Source organism: Platalea leucorodia (genome assembly GCF_965183815.1).
Source record: "Platalea leucorodia genome assembly, chromosome: 5".
Classification (NCBI taxonomy): Eukaryota; Metazoa; Chordata; class Aves; order Pelecaniformes; family Threskiornithidae; genus Platalea; species Platalea leucorodia.
In genome coordinates this window covers 80,038,824-80,060,277 of record NC_138827.1, presented here as the reverse complement: position 1 = coordinate 80,060,277, position 21,454 = coordinate 80,038,824, and the positions used below count along the sequence as shown (strand labels likewise).

The 21,454-nt window shown below is 35.4% G+C and overlaps 1 protein-coding gene across 1 annotated transcript in view; it reads left to right on the top strand.

Annotated features, from left to right (window-relative positions):
- Nucleotides 1-21,454, top strand: part of UBR3 (ubiquitin protein ligase E3 component n-recognin 3) — a 119,370-nt gene that overhangs the window by 46,349 nt on the left and 51,567 nt on the right. The window contains exons 19-26 of the mRNA XM_082313627.1: nucleotides 902-998; nucleotides 2,316-2,457; nucleotides 6,662-6,766; nucleotides 7,688-7,861; nucleotides 8,090-8,119; nucleotides 9,527-9,987; nucleotides 13,876-13,964; nucleotides 20,978-21,127. Coding sequence (XP_082169753.1) covers nucleotides 902-998; nucleotides 2,316-2,457; nucleotides 6,662-6,766; nucleotides 7,688-7,861; nucleotides 8,090-8,119; nucleotides 9,527-9,987; nucleotides 13,876-13,964; nucleotides 20,978-21,127 — 1,248 coding nt within the window. The remainder of the gene's footprint in view (nucleotides 1-901; nucleotides 999-2,315; nucleotides 2,458-6,661; nucleotides 6,767-7,687; nucleotides 7,862-8,089; nucleotides 8,120-9,526; nucleotides 9,988-13,875; nucleotides 13,965-20,977; nucleotides 21,128-21,454) is intronic.

Genomic DNA, 21,454 nt, shown 5'->3' with positions numbered 1-21,454 from the left:
TGTTTTAATAACTTGTAAATAGAAAAAAATAGCAGTTAAATGGGATATCTATTTATAGTCTGTTTAGACTTTTCTTATTGATTGCTCTGAAAAGCCACTCTGGATGGTACTTTAGAGGTACTAAATTAAACAGAGATAACTAAGATTTTAATGCCAAAATAATGCATAGATATTAGTTTTAAAACAAAGGCATGTTTGTAAAGGATTGATCACAAATGTTATTTCATAAGAAACTTGGTCATTTTTGAGACTGGACAAAAAATTGTGGTGGTGTAGTCATTTGGCTCACTGCAGTTAGTAGTTAAATATCGCCTACCTGTTAAGTGCTCTGCAGGGTTTACTTCCTATTTTCAAGAGGGTTTGTGCTTATCAAGTACCAAGTGAAAAATAATTAAAACCTTTTCTCTACATGTGCTTGGAAATTAAAAAGAGCAAAACAAGATGCGTATAGAAAAGGTGTTTTTGGGGCTGCCTTCATATACTTACAATTGGATAAATACATTTACTTAGATTTTAAAATTAATTTGGAGTTGTGTTTGTTTTGTTTTGTTAACTTCCTTCAGCATGTGTTTCAACTGTTATTTTATCAGAAATATGTGATTTTTCTTTTAATCTTTTATCCCACATTGTAAATTATTACGTAACAGAAAAGAAAGCTAGAAGATACTGAAATAAAGCTTGTTAATAGAAAAGATCTATTGCCTTAATAGGTTGCTAAGTTTTTGTTTTGGAACTAAGGAAAGTATTTTTGGTGAAATTAGGAAAAATTACTGTACTTTGCTGCAAAAAAATTATTATATAATAGAAAATTACATAATTGAAACTAGTTAAGAAGAGAATCTAGAATAAGTTGTAAGGTCTGTAAAGAGAATTTTAACATGTGACTTCTTTTAAACGACAGCTGAAGTTTGGGATAAGGAGTTTGACCCTGTCATGGTAATACTTCGAACGGTTTACCGTAGAGATGTGCAGTCTGCAATGGACAGATATACAGCATTGTAAGTTGGATCATTTTTAGAAATGTAATATCTTATTGTTGCTCATTGCACAGAAAAATATTTTTTTTTCTTTTCACTGCCTGGTAATGCTCATCATGTTATCAATGTTTTCAGGCCCCAGATTTGTCCTTGAGTAAATAGTTTCTAAAGTTACAGGCAGTATCAGGGTTTTGGTTAGGTTAGTCTGTGACTCTTCCATAAATGTTTAAAAATACATCTGAAGTGCCACAGACAAAGTAGTGAATATCATCACAGATAAAATACTTAACCAAAAGTTAATGTTTAAAACTCAGTTACAAATAACTTAAAGAAAGCAGCCTTATCTATTTTTCATTTATTTTACATTTGGGTACATGAAGCACAGTATTACAGTGTTCTGTGCTTTGAAATTATATTGAAGACAATGTGGGATTTTTTTCTGTGTATTCACCCATGACAGAAACCATGGGTGAATTAAATTCTGATTTAAATACAGGAAAAAAACACTTGTGGCACCCTTTTAGGTTCTAAGAAGCAAAATGATTTGGTCTTAATTCTGTCCCTTAACATTCCATCCCTTACAGCTTCTTACCCTTACAGATTCTTATTTCAGCTAATGTAATTTGGTTATCTTTTACTTCACACCTTGGGAGTAAAAACCAAGTTTAAAAACCCCTGATAATAAACTTAGTGAAATAATCATCTGCCCCTGTGCTCATTCCATTAAGTCAAAGGGTCATCACAAACGTATACCATAAGTGATTTTGAGCAAGATAGTATTCTGTTAAATAATTGCATTGTCTACTGTACTGGATTCCAGCTTGTTATTAGAAATGTGGGTCCACATTGAACTTAACATTTAATTTTGAAGTTCATAGATATGATAGCGCTGGTAGTGCTAACTATAGCTACTTATGTCTAGCGTTTCCTAGTGTTGCCTGTAATCCATTCCTACAGAATTGAGATTTCTGTGTTGGATGTCTGACTAATATGTGGATTTGGGTGAAGTGAAAAATTTTCCATCTTTTCTATGCGTCTCTTAGAATGAGAATGGAATTCTTAAATTCATAGTTTAAATTCATAGCAGTAATTAAAAATGCATTTAACTTTATAAATAAAGGTCATTTAAATCAGTGGTAATCCACAGAAAAACAAGACTGGATTCAGTTTGTGTATACATTCCAATTTTTGGAATGCTGCTTAAATAAATGAAATGGCTTAGAAATGCTCATCGATTCTAAAGTCGGTCTAAACAAAAAGAATGCAGGATAGTTATCCTGCAGTGGCAGTTGTCTACATTATTCCAGTGTTTAACATAAATCTCATTTGTTTCAACAGTTTAAAGCAAAGTGGTAAATTCCCTGGGAACCCATGGCCTCCGTACAAGAAAAGAACACCGCTACATCCAAGTTACAAGGGTCTCATAAAGCTTTTACACTGTAAAACCCTGCACATTGTGCTGTTCACACTTCTTTACAAGGTACAGTCATAATTATCATTAAGTCCAGTATTTTACTTCCATTTTTTCAGAACAGGAGTTCTTAGAATTATGATTTTTTTTTTTAATACATTATTTATAGTAGTCAGGTTCGAATTTATATAACATTTTTATTTTTTGTTCTATTTTATAAGTCTAATATGATGGTGTTTTTCAACCATTTTCATTATTTCATGAATGATTATTTCATATATACATCCACTAAGTCAGGTACCCAAGTGGATGAGCTGTCTTACTCTGCTTTGAGGAACGCTGTCTTAACCATCAGAGTTGCCATTTGCATTGTTGTTCCGTGATGGGTTTTGGGGAGCGTGGTGGTGTGAGTGGTGTTCCTTTGGCTCCCAGTGCAGCGTTTTAAGCCATCAACCGCCTTTTCAAATATATGTAACCTTGATGGCTTTAGATCCTAAATGGAAGATACATCTCATAGCTGCAGCTGGTTCTGACATCACTTCCCAGATACATTCTGGCTTTTGATAATGTTATAGCACTTGTTTTTCAGGACTAATTGATGCCTTTAAATTGTGTTTGGTTTTGTCTTTGATAGTTGGCTGCCCTCTTTAAGAGAAGTGCATCCTTTATGAAGAGTACGTTAATCGGAAAATGGGACTTTGAATCTGTCTTTGTAAAGTGCTTTCAAAGCAGTGTGCTCCAGAGGCAGATGAGGGACTATAAAAAGTGGTTTGTTTGAGGCACAGTAGTGCTTTTTCTGGGCAGACTTTTCTTTTGTGCTCTTTTAAGTGCTCCCAGCTCCCCTAAAGCTGTTGTTTTGTTTCACTGTTAAACTTCTGTTGAATAGAAAATATCTGTCGTTAAGTATAGTAATAACTATGTGGTATTCACAAAGTGCCATGCTTATTCCCAGAGCTGTTTCAGCTGATTTCTTTCTCTAATGAAGCATCGTATAAGTTGTCCCTATATCATTAAGATGAATGACGACTTAAGATTTTACCTGAATTCATTGAATATATTTCACCTTTATGACAGAAAAGGACTTATTCTCAAAAGCTTCATATTGCTTACAAATTAATTACTTCATTAAACTATAGGTTTTGCTATGTAGTTAGTACAATTTCAAAAATCTACTTTAAAAATACGAAATATAAAAATGTGACTGTTTTACTACTAGTTCTTCCTTATCCATAATAGAATGAGACATGTTATGGTGAAGACTGAATTTCATGTGCAGAGGCTGTACCTTTTGGAAGCTCAGTAGTACCACATCGAATGGTTGGTCAAGGTTTTCCATTGCCAGACATCTAATTCCTTATCTTGCTGAAATTTAACCAATGGCTGACATTTTTCATGCTGAATGCCTGTTCTGGCATGAGTTTCCAAGAATGAAGCAAGGACAAAATACATCCCCTTTTCCCATGTTTTAAACATTCTTTTATCAATATTCTGAAACTGAATTTAGCTAAACTGTAGGCATTGCAAAGTTACATTGTGTGCGCGTTCAGTGGATGTTTATTTTGTTCTGTTAACTTCAGAAGTCCCGAGAAAGTCAGCCCCAGGGCGGGCATGCCCCACACCAGAGCTAACCAGAACTTTGCTGGGAGTGGCAGTACTCTGTTTCCCAGGGACTTCCGTAGTTTTGGCGAGGGAAGCTGCTGCACGCAGTATGTTTGACCATGCTTAGCCCCAGCCCGCTGCAGGGGCTGGGCTGCCTGATTGCTGCAGGGTGAAGAACGAGGCTGAGATGAGGTAGTACGTAGCAGAGACGGGGGAAGGAGCATGCCTGGAGAAGGTACTAGACAGGAGACTTACAGGAAGGCTGGTGAAGAAAAGGAGAGCTTGGGGTTATGTAGAAGATGAAAAAATATTTTGACATGGAACAAAAACAGAGAACATAGGGAAGGAATGCATGATCTTTTACTGTCTTGCTTGTATTATTTTTTTGGCCGTTTTTTCTCTTATTCCATTAAGAAGCTTCAAGCACTTAAATCTTGAGAATCTTAAAATTTCAGAGTTGCTGTTTGAGCTGGAATGCCAAATACGTTTCTACCAGATTTACGGATGGTAGAAATTACATAGCGATTGATGCCATGGATTGCCTTAAATGATGTTTTGTCTATTTTGAAATTTTGCCAATTTATGACAGCTTTTATATCTCTTGACTTTTGGGACTGGCTACAGAAGAACAGTGAACTACATTTGATGATTTGACTTTTCAGAAGTGTTAGTCAATGCGACTTCTGGTTCTGACTGGTACAACTGCACGTGGTTTTCATATTAATGTAATACTGAGTGCCTTTTTTAATTAAATAATATCTCTAATCTCAGATTTGATTGGGTTTGATTAAATCAGCTGCTCAAACATAATTTGGAAAAGCTGTTGTAAAACAATATTTATTTTAAGAACTTTCTGTGATGTTTCTAATAGGTGTATCTACTTATGAAATTTGGCCACTTCAAAACCAACCAAGTTATATTTAAAGATTTACTAGGCTACACTCTAAAAATATTAATTTCTATAGCAGCCTGTCTACAGTGAAATTTTAAACATCTTTTCTTATCCACTTTTTTGGTAACTTGCAGGTTCTTGCCATTTTCTTCCCTTTAAATCAGAATATTCTCAAGAGGAAAGTTGTCCTGGTTTTTAATTTCAGCAGCACTGGTTCTTCATCTAAATGCATTGAAAGCTGTGTGAGAAGAAAGATATGGGCTTTTATTAATTTAAAAATAAGATTATTTATTATTTGTAGTTAAAAAAGATTATGTGAAGATAGTTGTGAACTAAATTCATGTTAACCCTTCTGGCATTCCCAGTTATCCAGGCATCGCTTATAGGACTAGGACCTCATGAGGCCTTATGGTGACTGATCACGTGAAAAAGGGAGGGAAGGCTAGGTGCAGCTTTTTGCTTGCAGCTGACAGTAGTGGTATCTGTGCAGCTTTACCTGGCACTTTGGTGTTAAAGTAAATCGCAGCTTGAACTAGTAACAATTTTAAGGTACAAGTTTGTTTGACTGTCAAGAGATGCAAAATTCAGTTTTGCTTTTGTGGTGATGCTCAAAGGTTAGTTTTTTCTAAACATCAAAGTAATTTTTAATCATCTTAAAAAATTAAATAAAAACTGAAGACTCCAAAGTCTATTATCCAGAACACTCTCTTTGTACGTTTAGATATACTGAAGTCTTAATAGGCTGAGTGGAATAATGATTTCCTGTCTCTTAAATACAACACTCCTGTTGATCCATCACATCCAAAATTACATGTCTTATTTTGTAGTAGTGTTCCATTACTGTTATTGGAGAGCTATATTAATGTTATTACTTTTACTATTCTTGGCCTACTTGGAACTTTTTTTTTTATCCTGTAGCATAATTGGTCAAGCATTGGAACAGGCTGCCCAGGGAAGTGGTTGAGTCTCCATCCCTGGAGGTATTTAAAGAACGGATAGATGTGGTGCTCGAGGACATGGTATAGATGGACTTGGCAGTGTTAGGTTAACGGTTGGACTTGATGATCCTAAGGGTCTTTTCCAACCTTGACGATTCTATGATTCTATGATTCTGTAATCACTAATCAGGTGTTTTGCTGGAGCATTCAGTCATAGCAAGAGTGAAGTTTAAAATATCTTGCTAATGTTTCAGAGTAGATATTCCAGGAACTTGAATAGGCAATTCACTGCTCTTGAAAATAATTTTTTCCTTAATGTATTTTTATGCATATGATAGGACTTTGAAAGTGTTACTGTGCAACAAAAAAGAAAACTATTTTAAATGCTAAAATTGGTGCTCAGTGTCAACCAAAAATATACTAGGGTAGCAAGTGTTGTTATGGTGTTCTGCCTGTCTAGTCTTTTCTTTTTAACTGATACTCGTATCTCATTAAACAGCTCTTGCGAGCACAGTGATAAATTAAGGGGAAAAAAAAAAACCAACATAACAAAACAAACAAACAAAAAAATCAACAAACCAAACCCAGGCAAAAATCACATATGTGGCTCAAAATGTTCCGCCTTTCCTAGTGTGGCTAACCTGGAAGGTCATGCTTGGAGATAAAATTTGTAGGTAGTATCTTGAGCTTCTTCATATGAGACACATGGCTAGTTTCTTTACCTTCCAGTTTAGGTTAGAGATGTCCATTAGGTTTTTGGCAGCTTTTGGTTTTTTGGAATAGGAATTGTGAGAATATCAAAGATAAAACCTTCTAAGATGTGAATGTCTGGTTTTCTGCCTAGATATTAATGGATCATCAGAATTTATCAGAACACGTGCTTTGCATGGTTTTGTATTTGATTGAGCTGGGGTTAGAAAATTCTCCAGAACAGGAGTCAGATGAAGAGGTAAGAAAAAAAACCATCTTTTTCATTAAAATATAAAAGTGTTTTCTAATGATTCAATATTGTTTAAAAATAGATGTTTATTAAAATTATAATTTTACCATAGGAATTAGAATAAAACATCTTTATTTACTTAGGCAGGGATCAACTAAGGAAACAAAAATAAGAAAATTGCATCTGTTGTGAAGAGGAGTATGGTATCTTGTTATGTTTTTCAACAGTTTCTGTATATATAACCTGGCAACACAGATTGGTTAGATCTTTACTACTCTGTAAATCAGTACTTGAAATTGGGTGCAAGAAAAATTTAAAATGATTGCATCTAAAACTTGCTTAAATTTCTGGATTTTCAACTGAGACCTTTATCACTGAGCATTTTATTGCTAAAGCTCTGTATCTTCTCAAATATATGAATTAGCTAAAATTTTAACTGTGCTTTTGATGAGAATTTGAATATGAAGAGCCATCATTTTCATGATTCCAGATTCCCTTGTGGTATATGACTTTCATAATTTTTCCTGCTGTTGAACATTGCTTATATGACTAAAGATCTGCCACTTTTTTTTTTTGCAGAGATTAACTTCTGTATAGTTCAGATTTTTTGTATTAATCTTAGATTATACAGCTTTGGATTACTCTGAGTTGTTCCTTTTACTTCTGCTAGATAGCACTGATGGCATGTATTTGATTATATTAAAATCAAATGTGTAGATTTATGTATTTATCAGACCCATAGTCCTCACGGTAGGCATCAGCCATATCATAATTTTTAAGAGGTATATCAGCTTTAGTGAGCTACATACTGTTCAACATATTGTTCCTATCTCATGGAGAGATGATGGCCTCTGTAATACACTTATAAAAACAACATGAATTACTGTAACACATAAGAGAAAATATACTAATTTTTTTTTACTGTTTTAGGAACCTGCAGGTGGACAAGAGCGTTGCCATGATAGTTGGTTTCCAGGTAGTAACTTGGTTTCAAACATGCGCCACTTCATTAACTATGTCCGAGTAAGAGTACCAGAAACTGCTCCAGAGGTGAAGAGGGAACCACCTGCAAGTACAAGTTCTGATGGTTTAGCTTCATCACAAGTAAGTACATACAAATACCGGTCCTTTTCCTAGATTAGTTTAAGTTATTGCCTGTTTTGGCTTCTTTTGTTAGGATTATTTTTTTACTGTTTTTATGAATTTCTTAGTATTTTTTTTTCCTCCAGTAATCTTTGCTAAGTGTACTGATAATAGAAATAGAATTTATTTCAAATGATACCTCCTTCCAAATGATTTATTTAATGACTTTTTTTGTCCTCAATCTACCAGAGTTCAAGGCGGAAGAGCCTCCAGAGAGAGGTAGATCTGTGTGTAGTTTGTTCTCCTAAGCGATTAACTAGCAATATGGCTTTAATTGTGCTCACCTTAACATTCAGTGAAGTCTTCTAATTTTCCTGAGTTTCCTTTAATTTATATTGCAAGGAGTCATGCTTTTTTCATATTCTTGATTGTAATCTGAGGTAGTAGACTTTTAAGCAAAGAAATGCCCTTACATTTTTAATACATATTTTGAAATTAAAGCTTTCTATCAAATATAAAATGACATTTTATAGCTTACTGCTTGAGCTTTGTGTTTAGGCCTGTTTTGTCTCGCCAAGATATTACTAACATTTAATAATGTAGAGTAGTCTTAGCTTTCTTGAATCTAGGTAAGTTTAACCTTACATTGAAAGTGCATTTGAAATGATTAATGGCAAGTTTGGGGTTTTTTTGTGAAAACAAAATGAATATGTAAATGGTGAGATCCTGAAAGATTTATAGGTGGTAGATAATATAATCTCTATGTCAGGATTGCTTTTGTATCTTTTGTATACAGCACTTAAGATTACTGTATGGCAACTGTAGTGAAACACAATGGATATTTCTTTTTCATGTTAATGTTAGAAAAATAGATCAAAATTTAAAGTAGGTAGGTGAGATGAAATAGATTAAAAAATAAAGAAAGTAGGTGAGATGATTGTCAGAATCCCATTTTTGTATTTGATCTCTGAAGTATTTGGTATCTTTTGGCTGCCCGTCCTTCTGAGAAGGAGAGGGTAAGATGTTAAAGCATTCTGAATTTCATGTTCAAAATATTCAGGAAACATCTCTCTGCTATGGGTTCAGTATATGCAAGTTGCTTCCATGTATCCTTAATTTGGGACTGAAAGCAAGGGTAGCATAGAATAGAAACACCTGAATGGGCTCTGTCATTAATGTAGCTGCACTCGTGTGCCCTGAATAGCGAGCTCTGCTTGCAGATATATGGGTATGTGGCTTCTGGATCTCAGCTAATAAATCCACACAAAATGGACAGTGCCCATGGAAAGTGCAGCAGTGCTCCGTAGTCTGTAATAAAGACATTTAAATGACATAAAGATACTGAAATTATGAATATTCCCGAGAAAGTAAGGAAATATTACTCGGAGAACAGAATTCTGAGTTTGACTAGAGCAAAGCCAGTTGTTAGTTGTTTTGGTATGGATGATATTTTAATTTTGTACTTGGCTTTTTATGCAGCTGCGTATAACAGATTTGTATGAAGATATGACATGCAGGCTTAGTATTTTGCTATACCAAATTCCAATACATTTTGGAAGGGGAGAGGAAACTTAAAATGTTTCATGCCTTTCCTCCTAGTTCAAAATATTTTCTATAGTTTTATAAATGTATGTTGTTTATACTTATATTTTTGAAAATTAAATGTTATATTTTTTTCTTCCCAAGAACTCGGGGACAGCTCAAGTGTTCAGTTTGGTCGCAGAACGTAGAAAGAAATTTCAGGAGATCATCAATCGGAACACCAGCGAGGCAAATCAGGTGGTTCGACCCAAAACGTCAATGAAATGGTCAGCACCTGGTGCAACTCCACAGCTAACCACAGCCATTCTAGAAGTCAAGGAAAGCATACTGTCCTTGCTGATTAAATTGCATCACAAACTCTCAGGAAAGCAAAACTCTTACTATCCTCCGTGGCTGGATGATGTGGATGTTTTAATCCACCCAGAAGTTCCAAGATACTCTCACGGTGATGGAATGACGGCAGTAGAAAGAATTTTATTGAAAGCTGCTGTACAGAGCAGATTGAATAAACGTATAATTGAAGAGATATGCAGAAAGGTCCTACCTCCTGTACCACCAAAAAAGATTAGTTCTGCAGAGAAGAAAACTTTGGATAAAGAAGAAAGGTAACATTAAGAACAAAGTAAAGGGGTGGTAGAAGGGCAGTGTGTATTGTGCATCTATTGATTGATCTGTCTCTAGGTCTTTGCATGAATAAGTTATTAAAAGAACAAGTCTTAATTCTACAGTTCTCTTTTTTTTTTTTTTATCCATTTTGTATATACATGATTTACATGGGTACTGAGGAAAAACCTGCACCTTGATAATTTAGATCTTTAAATAAGAAAACTTTCATAATGATTTTATGTGATATAGATGCTCACCCTTCATGTTGCCAGGTATGCCACTCATATATACAAAGGTGCAGAATTAAGACTGTGTTAACTTTTGAGGCTTAACTGTGCAACCTCAAGATGAGGTAGAAAATTTTTCTGATTTTTATATTGTCTGTTCATTCACGTGCACACATCACAGCATGATTATTTCAGTTTGTTTACTATATGTGGGTTTGGTAATGCTGCCTTTTTTGCTTGTCCAACACATTCAATTTCAAAATTCTGTCTGTCTGAATTTTTGGGGGAAAAAGCTCAGACAGTTTTGAGATTGAGGTTGGGACATGATGAGTCTTGAGAGCACCCAGAATACCAGCACAACTGAAACTGAATGCAGAGAGCCTGCTTCTCTTCTGCTTTCAGCAACTGCTGTGTTGATATGTGAGTCCTATGGAGGGGGAATCATCCAGTTCAAATGCCTGGAGGACAGCAACTAGAGCTGAGAAGTAGAGGTGAAAATGAGGACTAGCAGGGGCAAAGAGTTGAAGACTGGGACTGGAAGGAGAAACCTGGTCGATATAATAGTGAGCGAAGGGAAGATGCCAGATCAAGTGAATAGTTGATGTGGGAAGACTCAAGCTGGCAAGTTGGGGATGTTAGGGAAGAACTGAGCTGTCAGGACAGAAATACTCAGAGAAGAGTAGCAAATGAAAGAACTAGTTTTTAGTGAAAATCTCAGTGCCAGAGGATGGGATCTTAAGAGCTGATAGGAGAAGGAGAATGTGGAATAGGAATGCAAATGCCTGGAGGGCGCGAGTAAGACAGAGATTGGCATTTGGGGGATGTTACAGAGCCAACCAGAAAGACTGGCTGGAGTGGGGCAGTGGGAAGAGATTGGTAACTGGTTAGTACAAAAGACTGAAACATGGCATTTGAAGCGAGGGGATGGTGGATAGGGTTAGAAGGTTGGGGTGTAGAGAGTGGGGTGGTCAGGTCAGAAAACTTAACACATTCGCTGAAGTAGCGACAGGGCGCAGGCTGGAATGGACAAGAATACTCTTGAGTGCTTGTCCCAGCAGTATTTTGATGTATTAATGGTTTATGTAACCAGACTATGTGATTATGGTTCTAGAAATTTGGGTAGAAACATGCAGCTGACTCATTTAGTTTCAGGATTAGCTTTATTTATTCTGCTATTTTTATTGTTTTGAAAATAAATTTTTCACTAAATTCTCTCTGATATGTCCAAGACCTACACTGTACTTGAAAATTAAACATAAAAAAATTAAAAATAGATTTAATATTTTTTATAAGTTACATACTTTACAAAGTAAAATTAATTTTTTCTTACAAGTGGTCGGTTAATGGTTTAATTTTCAACATCCCTTGTAATAGTTCAGTAAATGAGAGAAACAGTCAAGGGTTAGCACGTAAAATTGTCTTTCAGAAAATGCCAGACTGAATGGCTGCTTTAGATGAAACACAGCTACACCTACTTGTTATTGTGGTACTCAGTAGTGCTAGATTTTTGTACAGGAGAAGCATGAGAATCAATAAATCAAGTAACTTTTCATATAGAAAAGGGTAAGGTCATTCCTTTCCCCCTATAAAGGATGTGATATTTTCAAGGATCTATTGTGGGCAGTTGAAGTTTTCAGTTAAGTTCTGGGGCTAACGTAATGATGAAAACAAATGTTTCCAGTTCTTTGTTGTTCTGAGTGACTATTTTCTTCTCCTCAAATCCCTAATGGCATTGGGGACCCATGAAGTTTGTTACTAAACAGTGTGATAACTGAAATGACTGATCTCATAGACTGACAGTGCTCCTATAGTCAGGCTGCAATTTTTACTTTTTTTTTGTTGTTTTGTTTTGTTTTTCCCCCAAGTCCAATTTGGTATTAGTGAAGATAAAGCAGACTGTGAGCGTTCGGTGATCACCCTTTTTGGTTACTTCAATATATAACGGCAAACTTGGCATCACTCAGGCAATGGGTTGTCGCCATAGAAACTGAAATACAGAACTAGAAGAGAGCTTGAGCTGCTTGCAGTATTTTTTCAATTGCAGTGTCATACTCCCATGGGCCATCATGGAAAATTACTGAGCTGTACTGAATCTGTCAGAGTTTGTTTATGTCTTCTTATTAAAGGCCTCTATTTACAGTCACTCTGCTTTTAGTCAAGCCGTATATTGAGAAATTCCCAGGGAGAAATAAATAAAAACAGGTTTAATGAATGCCCTGGTCTGATCCTCAGAATAATGAATCTTAGGATTGTTGTAAATAGAAGTTATTTTGAGAAACGGTGGCTGTACAATGTGACAGATAAATGGGCAGAGATATTTGGGTTTTTAAGGTGTCTTGAAGAAAACAAGTTAGAAGCTTTGACTTATAAAGAGGCCACCTCGGGATAACAGGTTACAGTATATTAGCTGCGTTGGGCCTGTGCATACCTGTTCCTGTGCCAGGACAGTGATAATCAGACAGTGCTGGAGACTAAAGAGCAACCCATCAGCATGTCAGATGCCAAGTGAGGTTTTTAAATCCCCTGTTAGTTACCTGAATCATCTCTGAGCAGGGTAAAAAAATTCATTGTAAATGCTGATACACAGAGTTTGTAGCTCTGATAGTGCTTCCGTAGCTGCACTGGGGAGGTGCTGCGTAAAGCCCTCATCCGTGGGGCACGTAGGTCTTTGCACGTGCTGTATGATGAGCAGCTGTGGGGTCAGTTTTGTTTGGTTTTCCCACTTGAGCTCTCCAATTTCCTCTATTTGTAAACTCTTGTCAAAGTAAAGATCCTTTCTTAGTACCTCAGGAAGAAGAAAATCAATGTCTATTTTCTTTATCTTTTTATACCCATCAATATTCCTCTACCCGCTGCAGTCTATATATATAGGGAGTTCTAGAGTAGCTGGTCATATAGCCTTGTACAGATCACTAGTACAGTTTAAATAGAAGGACAGACAAGAATGAGTTTCTAATGTCTGCCATTTTTAAATACAGAGCTGTGTTAAACGATGAGGAAAAAGTTAGTGAAGTCAGGTTGGCTCCAGGGAGATAAGGGCCTTCAGTCTGGAAGCAGCCTCAAACTTCTGTAAGTCCAGGTATAAAAGCTGTTGGTGACCAGTATCTAGGGTGAAGGTGGGGGAGAAGGAACCAGTATGAGGAGCGTTAGCTGGAAAATAAATTATTCATAATTGTTTCCCTTGGCATCAAGCTTAATATCAAAAGTGAGTGAGGTAGGCATTATTATTATTATTAACAACTTGTAAACATTGGTTGCTCACAAGAGTACTTGGTTTTTGTACAATGGTTGACATTTCACTCTGTTATTCTTCCCTTATGTAACAGAAAAATAACTTTCAATAATAAGGTCTTGGGTTCTTTTTCTTACGATGCCATGTCCTAATCTGTTAAAGGATCCTTTGGTTTTCTGAAGGGTTTTTTTAGGATAGGATTTTATTCCTTTCTTTCAGACTCAAAAGAAAATAACTCTTATTTCTTAAAAAACTACTTTTAAAGCAAGAGATTGCTTTTTTAGCCTTGAAAATTAATCTTTTATTTAGAGAAAACCTGCATTTTGAATGATATTGTTGAAGGTGGCAACTGTAATCAGCCTGACACTACGAACTGATATTTTTCCTCCAGTATATACACTCTTTTTTCCCCCTCTTCTTTCACTCAGACGACGGAAAGCCAGAGAGAGGCAACAGAAATTGTTGGCTGAATTTGCCTCAAGGCAGAAAAGCTTCATGGAAACTGCCATGGATGTTGGTAAGTTTTTGTGTGGTTGACTGCTTGCCTTTTTTTTTTTTTTTTTTTTTTTTTTAAATTTCCATAATTTCCATGTTAGTATTAAGGTTTTTACTCAAACAGTTTCAAAAAGAAACAAAGAAACCCCAGACAAAAAACCTTCCCCTCAGATTCCACTACTGTATCTACTTGTGCACTAAGTACATCTTAAGAGGCTTAAAGTTGTGTTTTCTAGGACAGATAATACTGAATACATAATTGCTAAAGAATAGATTAAATGATCTTGAAAATATTTAAAAGAGAACACATTATCTGTAGGACATAATTTTATTCCTATTTTTTCTTAATATACCGTGGATTAAATGATTAAATGTGTGTGGTATGTTTTAAAGTATTTACCTTTTAATATAAAATGTCTCAAAGTTAGTTTGTCTTTTAAAGATTGCATTTTCTTTAATCTGTAATAATAAAATCTAAGATTATTTCTTCATAGAGTCTCAAATTTTGATAAGGTAAAAGTTTTGCATTTTAATTTCATATACAGAATTAAGGAAAGCATAAGTTTTAGATCATCACAGTAACTATAAGCAGTAACATTGTATTCTATTTCAGTTACAAGCTTTACAGCAGAATCAGCTCTTGTTCTTGAGGATAAGTTCTTTCAGGTTCTGTGTAGAAGCACATAATCTTGATTAGTTTGCTTGTGTTTATCTGAGGAATGGAAAATATTTTCATGATCTGGATTACTTTGTTGAAAATCAGCACTTTCGAAAGAGAAGAAAAAGCAGGAATTTTTTTTTTCTTTCCCTCTCTTCCAGTCAAATCATCTGCTATGTAGTTTTGATTTGAGTTTAATCACTGGTTAGAAATATTTTGACAACTGTTTTTGCTGAAAAAGTCTGTTTTTTTAAATTGTTAAATTCCCTTCAGTTCATAGGTTGCTGAGAAGATTTATTCCTGCATACTTATGAAGGTCTTCGATACAGCAATCATTGAAATTTCTTTAGCAAATTAATTACTATATAAATGGTGTTATATTTGGAGAGCGTGCAATGCAACACAAAGTTCACAGATAAAAATGAGTTTAAGTCATGCTTATTAAATGGGTACCTATTTCTTTTTAATCTCTTTGTTGAAGTAAGGAAGAAGGGAAGAAGAAACACGCAGTTCTACATATTAAAATTTAAGTCTTTTTACAGTCGTGGCTAATTGAAAGTGACTGGGAGACTTTGATTCTGCAGTCACCTATACTTTGAATTGTTGATATTGCAACTTTAAAGATGATGCTTTTATGTATGAAATTACATCTATCTATATATATTTACCTGTCAGCTGCATCTACAGGTATACATATGTATGTATAAACACTCTCATGCTCAAGTTTTATAAGCTATGTTTAAGGTAACTGCTGTGATTTGTGGATGAAGCATACTAGTTAAATCAATAACTTACACAGCATTTATTTGTGTGGAGGACTGGGAACACTTAGCTTTTACTTAACTATATATGTCAAATATTAGAAAGAACCCTTAATTTCTTTAATAGGCAGACCTGGGCCTTTGTGCTTATGACTGTGCATTAAAAAGTTCTTGGGCATGCAACACTTAAATTCTTTGGGTTTTAGTATTTAAACAATTACTAACTTCAGATATCTTAACATAAAATGTAATGTTTGTTGTCAGTTGTATCAGGTCATGCATAGAAGTGGATAGAATCAATTTAATGGATTAAATTTTTGTAAAGTTATTTTGCACGAAGACATTTCTTGGCAACAACTTAATAGAATTCCAGGCATTGTGTTAGTTGAATAATTGCTTTACTTTTTCACTAACTTTTTGCAGTGTCTTCTAGGTTGCCATACTGTTTTCTGAGTTTGTGATGAAAATTCACTGAATTTGTGCTATAGTCCGGTATTCACTAGCTTTTATGTCCTGACTAGCATTAAAATAGCTCACAGAAAGGAAGTACATATTCCATTATAGTGTAGAGGATTTATTTAAAAACCTAGGTTAATTGTTTGCCAGGAATATTCTCTTCAGTTTGCTCTAACTTTTTTTTTTTTAACTGAAGTAATTTGTTCAGCCATGAATGTAGTCTCTATATGTTACAGCAAATTATTGAAAAAGTTGCAGAAACTATTGTTACTCTAATTTTAAAACACAAGACATGGTAAGAATTCTGAAACTAGTCTTTCTGGAGTGATTCAAGTTAAAATTAATTTAAGTATTTAATAGTCTAACCCTGAATTGTATCACAGCTGTGGTGAAATAGTACATTTGAAAACAAAAAATTCCTTTCATACTAAAATCAGTCAGTTAAAATGCATTCCCTTCTCACACATTCAAACTCTGTTACCTGTTACTTTTGCTATAGGTTGAAATTCAGCAGTAGGTTTATTTCTTAATTTTGATTGTTTGTTGTAACAGTAATAACACCATCAGAATGCAGAGATGGTGAGGCCTCAGCTCCCTGGCTTTGTCACCGATTCAGCTGGTGTCATTTGAGCAAATTATCATTATCAGCAGCCGCTTTTAAAACTTCTCTATCTATGAAGTGTGGATGTGATTCAGTGGTAAAATGTGAGAACTGGTGTAACTGGTTTTGGGTATAGCACTTCAAAAATTTCATACTAGCTTTCTTTTGACAGCATAAAAGACTGAAAATACTCTGAAAATAAATGTGTCTAGAAGACAACAGGAATAATGGAGAATAGCCAAAACTTAAAGATTATTTTATTAAAATCCCATAAACATAATAGTTTCCAAAGTGTTTATTAAAGTTTATAGAGCCACTGTTAATCCCCTGAGGCACTCCTCTTGTTTGATTGTTGGGATGCTGCAATGAAACATGGCTTAAAAGGTAGTTACCCAATTACATGTTCATTTTTCAATATTAAACATGCCTCATTTTATGAGCAAAAATTATTTATTTGAACTGGAATTCACAAATTCATCTGAGGTTCTGAAAGTAAAGGTTGGCATTTTCTTGCATATAATCACTGTAGAAAAAATTCTGATTATTTAGCCCTTTCCACTTGTGCCCCCTGTTACTTTCTATTTATATCCTGTGACATCTGCAGAACTGCATTGCCATTCAAGCTTGCTGGGAAGTATTTAAGTGAAATTTAGAAACAGTCATGTTAATGAGCTCGGATGGAACAGAATCCACTGTGCTGTCTTTAGCTGTTTGACTGCAGGACGAACATAAAAAGCAGAAAAATAAACCAAGAAACATCGTTCTAAGAGCAGCAGATAGAGCTCTTGAAATATCTGAGGAGAATGTCTAGTGAGTGAAAAACGTATTGTCACATCCAGTGTCAATTCCATAGGCCTTCTAGTCTCCTAGTAATAGCTGCTTTTACATCTGTGTTTGGAGAGCACATACCGCAGTGTGAGGCTGTGGTTTATCTGTCTTGATGTGGAACTCCATGCAAGAGACTTTTGAAACTTCACTGTCTTTCAGGCAGGACTTGATAAGAACAAAAATAAATCCCTCTGCCCGAGGTTAATAGTAGCCTTTAACAAATTACAGTGATATTTGTAATGATCTGTCTATCTAAGTTCTATAAACATGAAATATTATGATCCATTCCAGGCAAGCTGCTAAACTACTTAATCAAATGTATATTAGTGAAAATTTGTAAATTGGTTAATTTGTGAATTAAAAATATTAAGATATCTCATGTTCCTTCAGTAGTTTTGCTGTTTTTGAAGTGCCCAATGTGATTTTTTTTTTTTTTTTTAAATGCCTCGTGATAAGTATGCAGTATGATTTTTGTGTTTTTTTCCGATGATGTGAGTCTTGGCAGGACATAATTTTGTCCTTCAAGCAAATGTTCCATAGCTAGAGTTAAAAAGAAGTCAGAGTTTTAATGCAAGGTGACATAGATTTCCTAACGCTCAATCTTCTGAACCCAGATAGAAAAATAAATTAGGTACTGATCTCTTGAGAATATATATGCTGGGTCAGGGCAAAGAATATTAGCATGCTAATGGTTGCTTTGATACCAAGGGGCCCCTTTGACACACAATGTGTACAGCAGTAGAATGTTGACTGCAGTCAACAGAGATTGTAAACCTTTTACTGTGTTTACAGAGCCCTTTCCATTCTGGGGTTATGCTGGGTAGGGGAAAGAAGGGGAGTGAATCTTTAACTCCAGAGAGGACAAATGAAATAAAATTCAGGCGCAACGCATTCCATGATAAAACTGTGTGCTAGATTTTAGCAGACTGATCAGTATTTGCTAGGAAGCAGGAAATACTAGGATTTTGTAACTTTGGGTCTCTTACTCCTATTGGTACAAAACCAAAGAAAGAGCTAAATACACTTTTTTAAAAACCCATGGGAATTATAGTGTTTGGCACTACCCTGGATTTCTGTCACAGTTTAAATGTTTTCATCCTCCTTTAGTGTTTTTATCTTTGTTTTTAATGAGGTTCATATTTATCCAGATTTCTGAAATAATTCACAAGGACCAAGAAGAGTCCCAGAACCCACCATAAGGGTGTGGGGTGTGTTGCAACATTAGACAAACCTCATGAGAGAAACCTGGTGAATTGATACCAGTGCCACGCGTCTTATCTTGTATTTCTCATTTACTCCTTCTTCACACACATTGACATCATCAGGACAAGTCTCTGAAATCAATTAGGTTAAATCTTTGGAGAGTCAGAGTTTTCAACTGTAAGCATCTTTGGTTGTATTCCAAAGAATGCTTGACATAAGATACACTTGCTGTCTCATGTGACTGCTGCCTGGCTAGTAAAGCCATGCTTCAGCCTAGCAGCTAAATGTATCCTCTCAAACAAACCATAGCCCAAGTCTTATCTTCCAAAGAAGCTAACGACTAGTTTAAGCCAGTAATCAAGGTTTATCATAGTCCATTCAAAAATAATTGGGGGGGGGGGGGGGGGTGGGGGGGTGGTGTTGGTTGGGTTTTTTTGGTCTGCTTAATTATTTGAGATTTTTAATTCTTGCCAATTTCACTTACCCATGAATTTTGTGTAAGTTGACTTCGTTTTCTTTCACTAGCTCTGGGGGAAGTTATTTTATTAGGAAGTCTTCCTTGATGCTAGAAGTTTAGTTCCCTTGAAATTTTATTGTTTGCCAAAGTAGCCTAGCACTAGATCTAAGTAGTTGTGAAGGAAACATGCATTTGATCATTGAGTTCTAAAATTAAATTACCCTGATTTTTATGTGCCTGTTGCGCATAGGCAATAGAAGTACAGATTGCATATACTGAAACACCTTTTAAATACAAAGATCTGTGTTTTTTTCCTTTAAGTTTAAAATAAGCAATTTATGATGAATGAAGGGGTTTTTGTGAATTAAATGTTCACTGATTTTGAGGACTTCCATTGAGTTGTTCAAAATCAGATTGACACACTGTATTCTCTTACCACACTTCTTAAAAATATTAAATGGATGCATATTTTATGTTGTATTGACAATATTTTAGCAAAAGATAAATAAGAAGGCTGGAACTCTCTAGTCATTCTCCTGTCATGTGGTTCTGATACACAGGTATATGTGACTGGGCGTTACAGAATTATGAGGTGATATTAAATATAAAAAATAGCTTTAGTGTTTACTTTTCCCTTCTGTGCTACAGTTGCTCCTAGGTTTTCTGGGTGTTTGGACTTAAGAAATAAAAAACATTTGCAGTTGATGTATTCTGCTTTTTCTTTCATTGTACATCTGACTGCCACTAGATGGTGATAGACGTGTGTACAATATTAACTGTACGTCAATGAAGATCAGAGTTCATTTTCATATGATCCTCAATAACTGACTGGGAAATCAATAGTTACTAGAACAGTGTAATTTTGATTCTGCCCTGTGAGTGAGAGCATTGCATGGAGCTTTTCATAGCAAAGGACGCTGCCTGGCATCCAACACGCCTCTCCTTACAGCAGCAGGCCTCCTGTGCTGAACTTGTAGTGGACTTTCAGAAGAGAGCAGCTCTCCTAAAAGCAGTTCTCCCTTAGGATTGTTGCTGCACTCAAGGTTTTTGGGTTCTCTATCCAGCACCTTGGCCTACTTAATCAAGGAAATAAAAGGCATGGTTGAAGGCAGGGAGGAAGTGTTTTCATTTGCAAAAATTATCTTCTAGGAAAGAAACAAAGCACCCTTATATTCTAGCTCAGGAGGCTGACTGTATGGGTTCCTGAGCAGTCAGGACAACATTGTCTAGTCCTAAGGTGCTTTTCTTTCAAGCCAATAAAGAATTCCTACCTTGGATTGTAACATACCGTAAAATTGCTTCTATTTTGGTTAGCCCCTGCCCTGAAACCACCACCACCAACTGTCATGTGAACAAAGCTACATCGAGTGCAATTGCTTCAATACTTTGAAGCTGGTCCTTAGCCTTGAACATTTCTGTTTGTGCACCTAGGAAATAATAATGTGGACCATTAGAAAACAAAATCTCTAATATGTCTTGTGTACAGTAAATGTTAAACTAAACATCTGCTGCATAGCAGCAGACTACTTTCTTATTGCACCTCCAATTTTTAAAGATTGTCCAAGTTTCATATTAAAAAAAAAAAAAAATCTTTCGTTTTTAGTTGCACGTTTCATTTGCCTTGTCTAATTGTCTTTAAATTATTTCTAAGGTCTCCAGATTAACTTTTTCCTTCTACTTGTTGTTAGTCAGTTATGAGCAAATCTGGTTTTAGCAGAGATTCATATTCATTGCCCTTTATGTCTCTCTTCAGAGTTTTCAATATAGTATTTAATGAAATAGAAGTTAGATCTCTGTTTTATAGAAGTTTTAAAGAGGTCAGGTTTAATACAAAACTTGAACTAAACATTTAATTCCACTGGGAATAATTTTGAATATGGGAGAACTTGTACTTCGTTGTGTAGGTGTCTTTCTGTTTGAAGCAGCAAGGTAAGTTTCAAGTAATGGTCAATGTTTTAGTTGTAGATAAACTAAAGAGATTATTTTGGAGTTTTTTCATCACTACCTGAGTGCAGGTGCAATTGAATTTTTTTCCCCTGTGTTTAATATCAGTGTTCTTATCCTTTTTTAGAATCGCCAGATGCTGATATTGCCATGGAGGTAGCTACATCAGAACAGCATGTTTCTGAGGCAATATATGATTGTGTTATTTGTGGACAAAGTGGTCCTTCTACTGAAGACAGACCCACAGGGCTAGTTGTACTATTGCAAGCATCCTCAGGTATGAATGTGTGACTTGCTGGACAAGCAGTGTTTCTGCATCTTTTAGTATATGTGCATAAATACTGTTGTGTCTCATGGTGCCCGGGAAGACAGAGTCTTCTCTTTTTCTGTGGATGGTCCTCCATGAGGCACATGTGTAGGTCAAAGGGTACTGAAAAAATTTCTAAATGTTTGGGAGAAGAGCAGTTTCATTTCTTCCTAGTTTTCCTTTTGCAAACCCAGCAGCATATAATAGACCTGCAGGAAAATAGGTATTGAAAGAAAAAGAAAATAAATTAGCCATCAGTGTTTCTATATGTATGTGTGTTTGTGTATGTATATATAC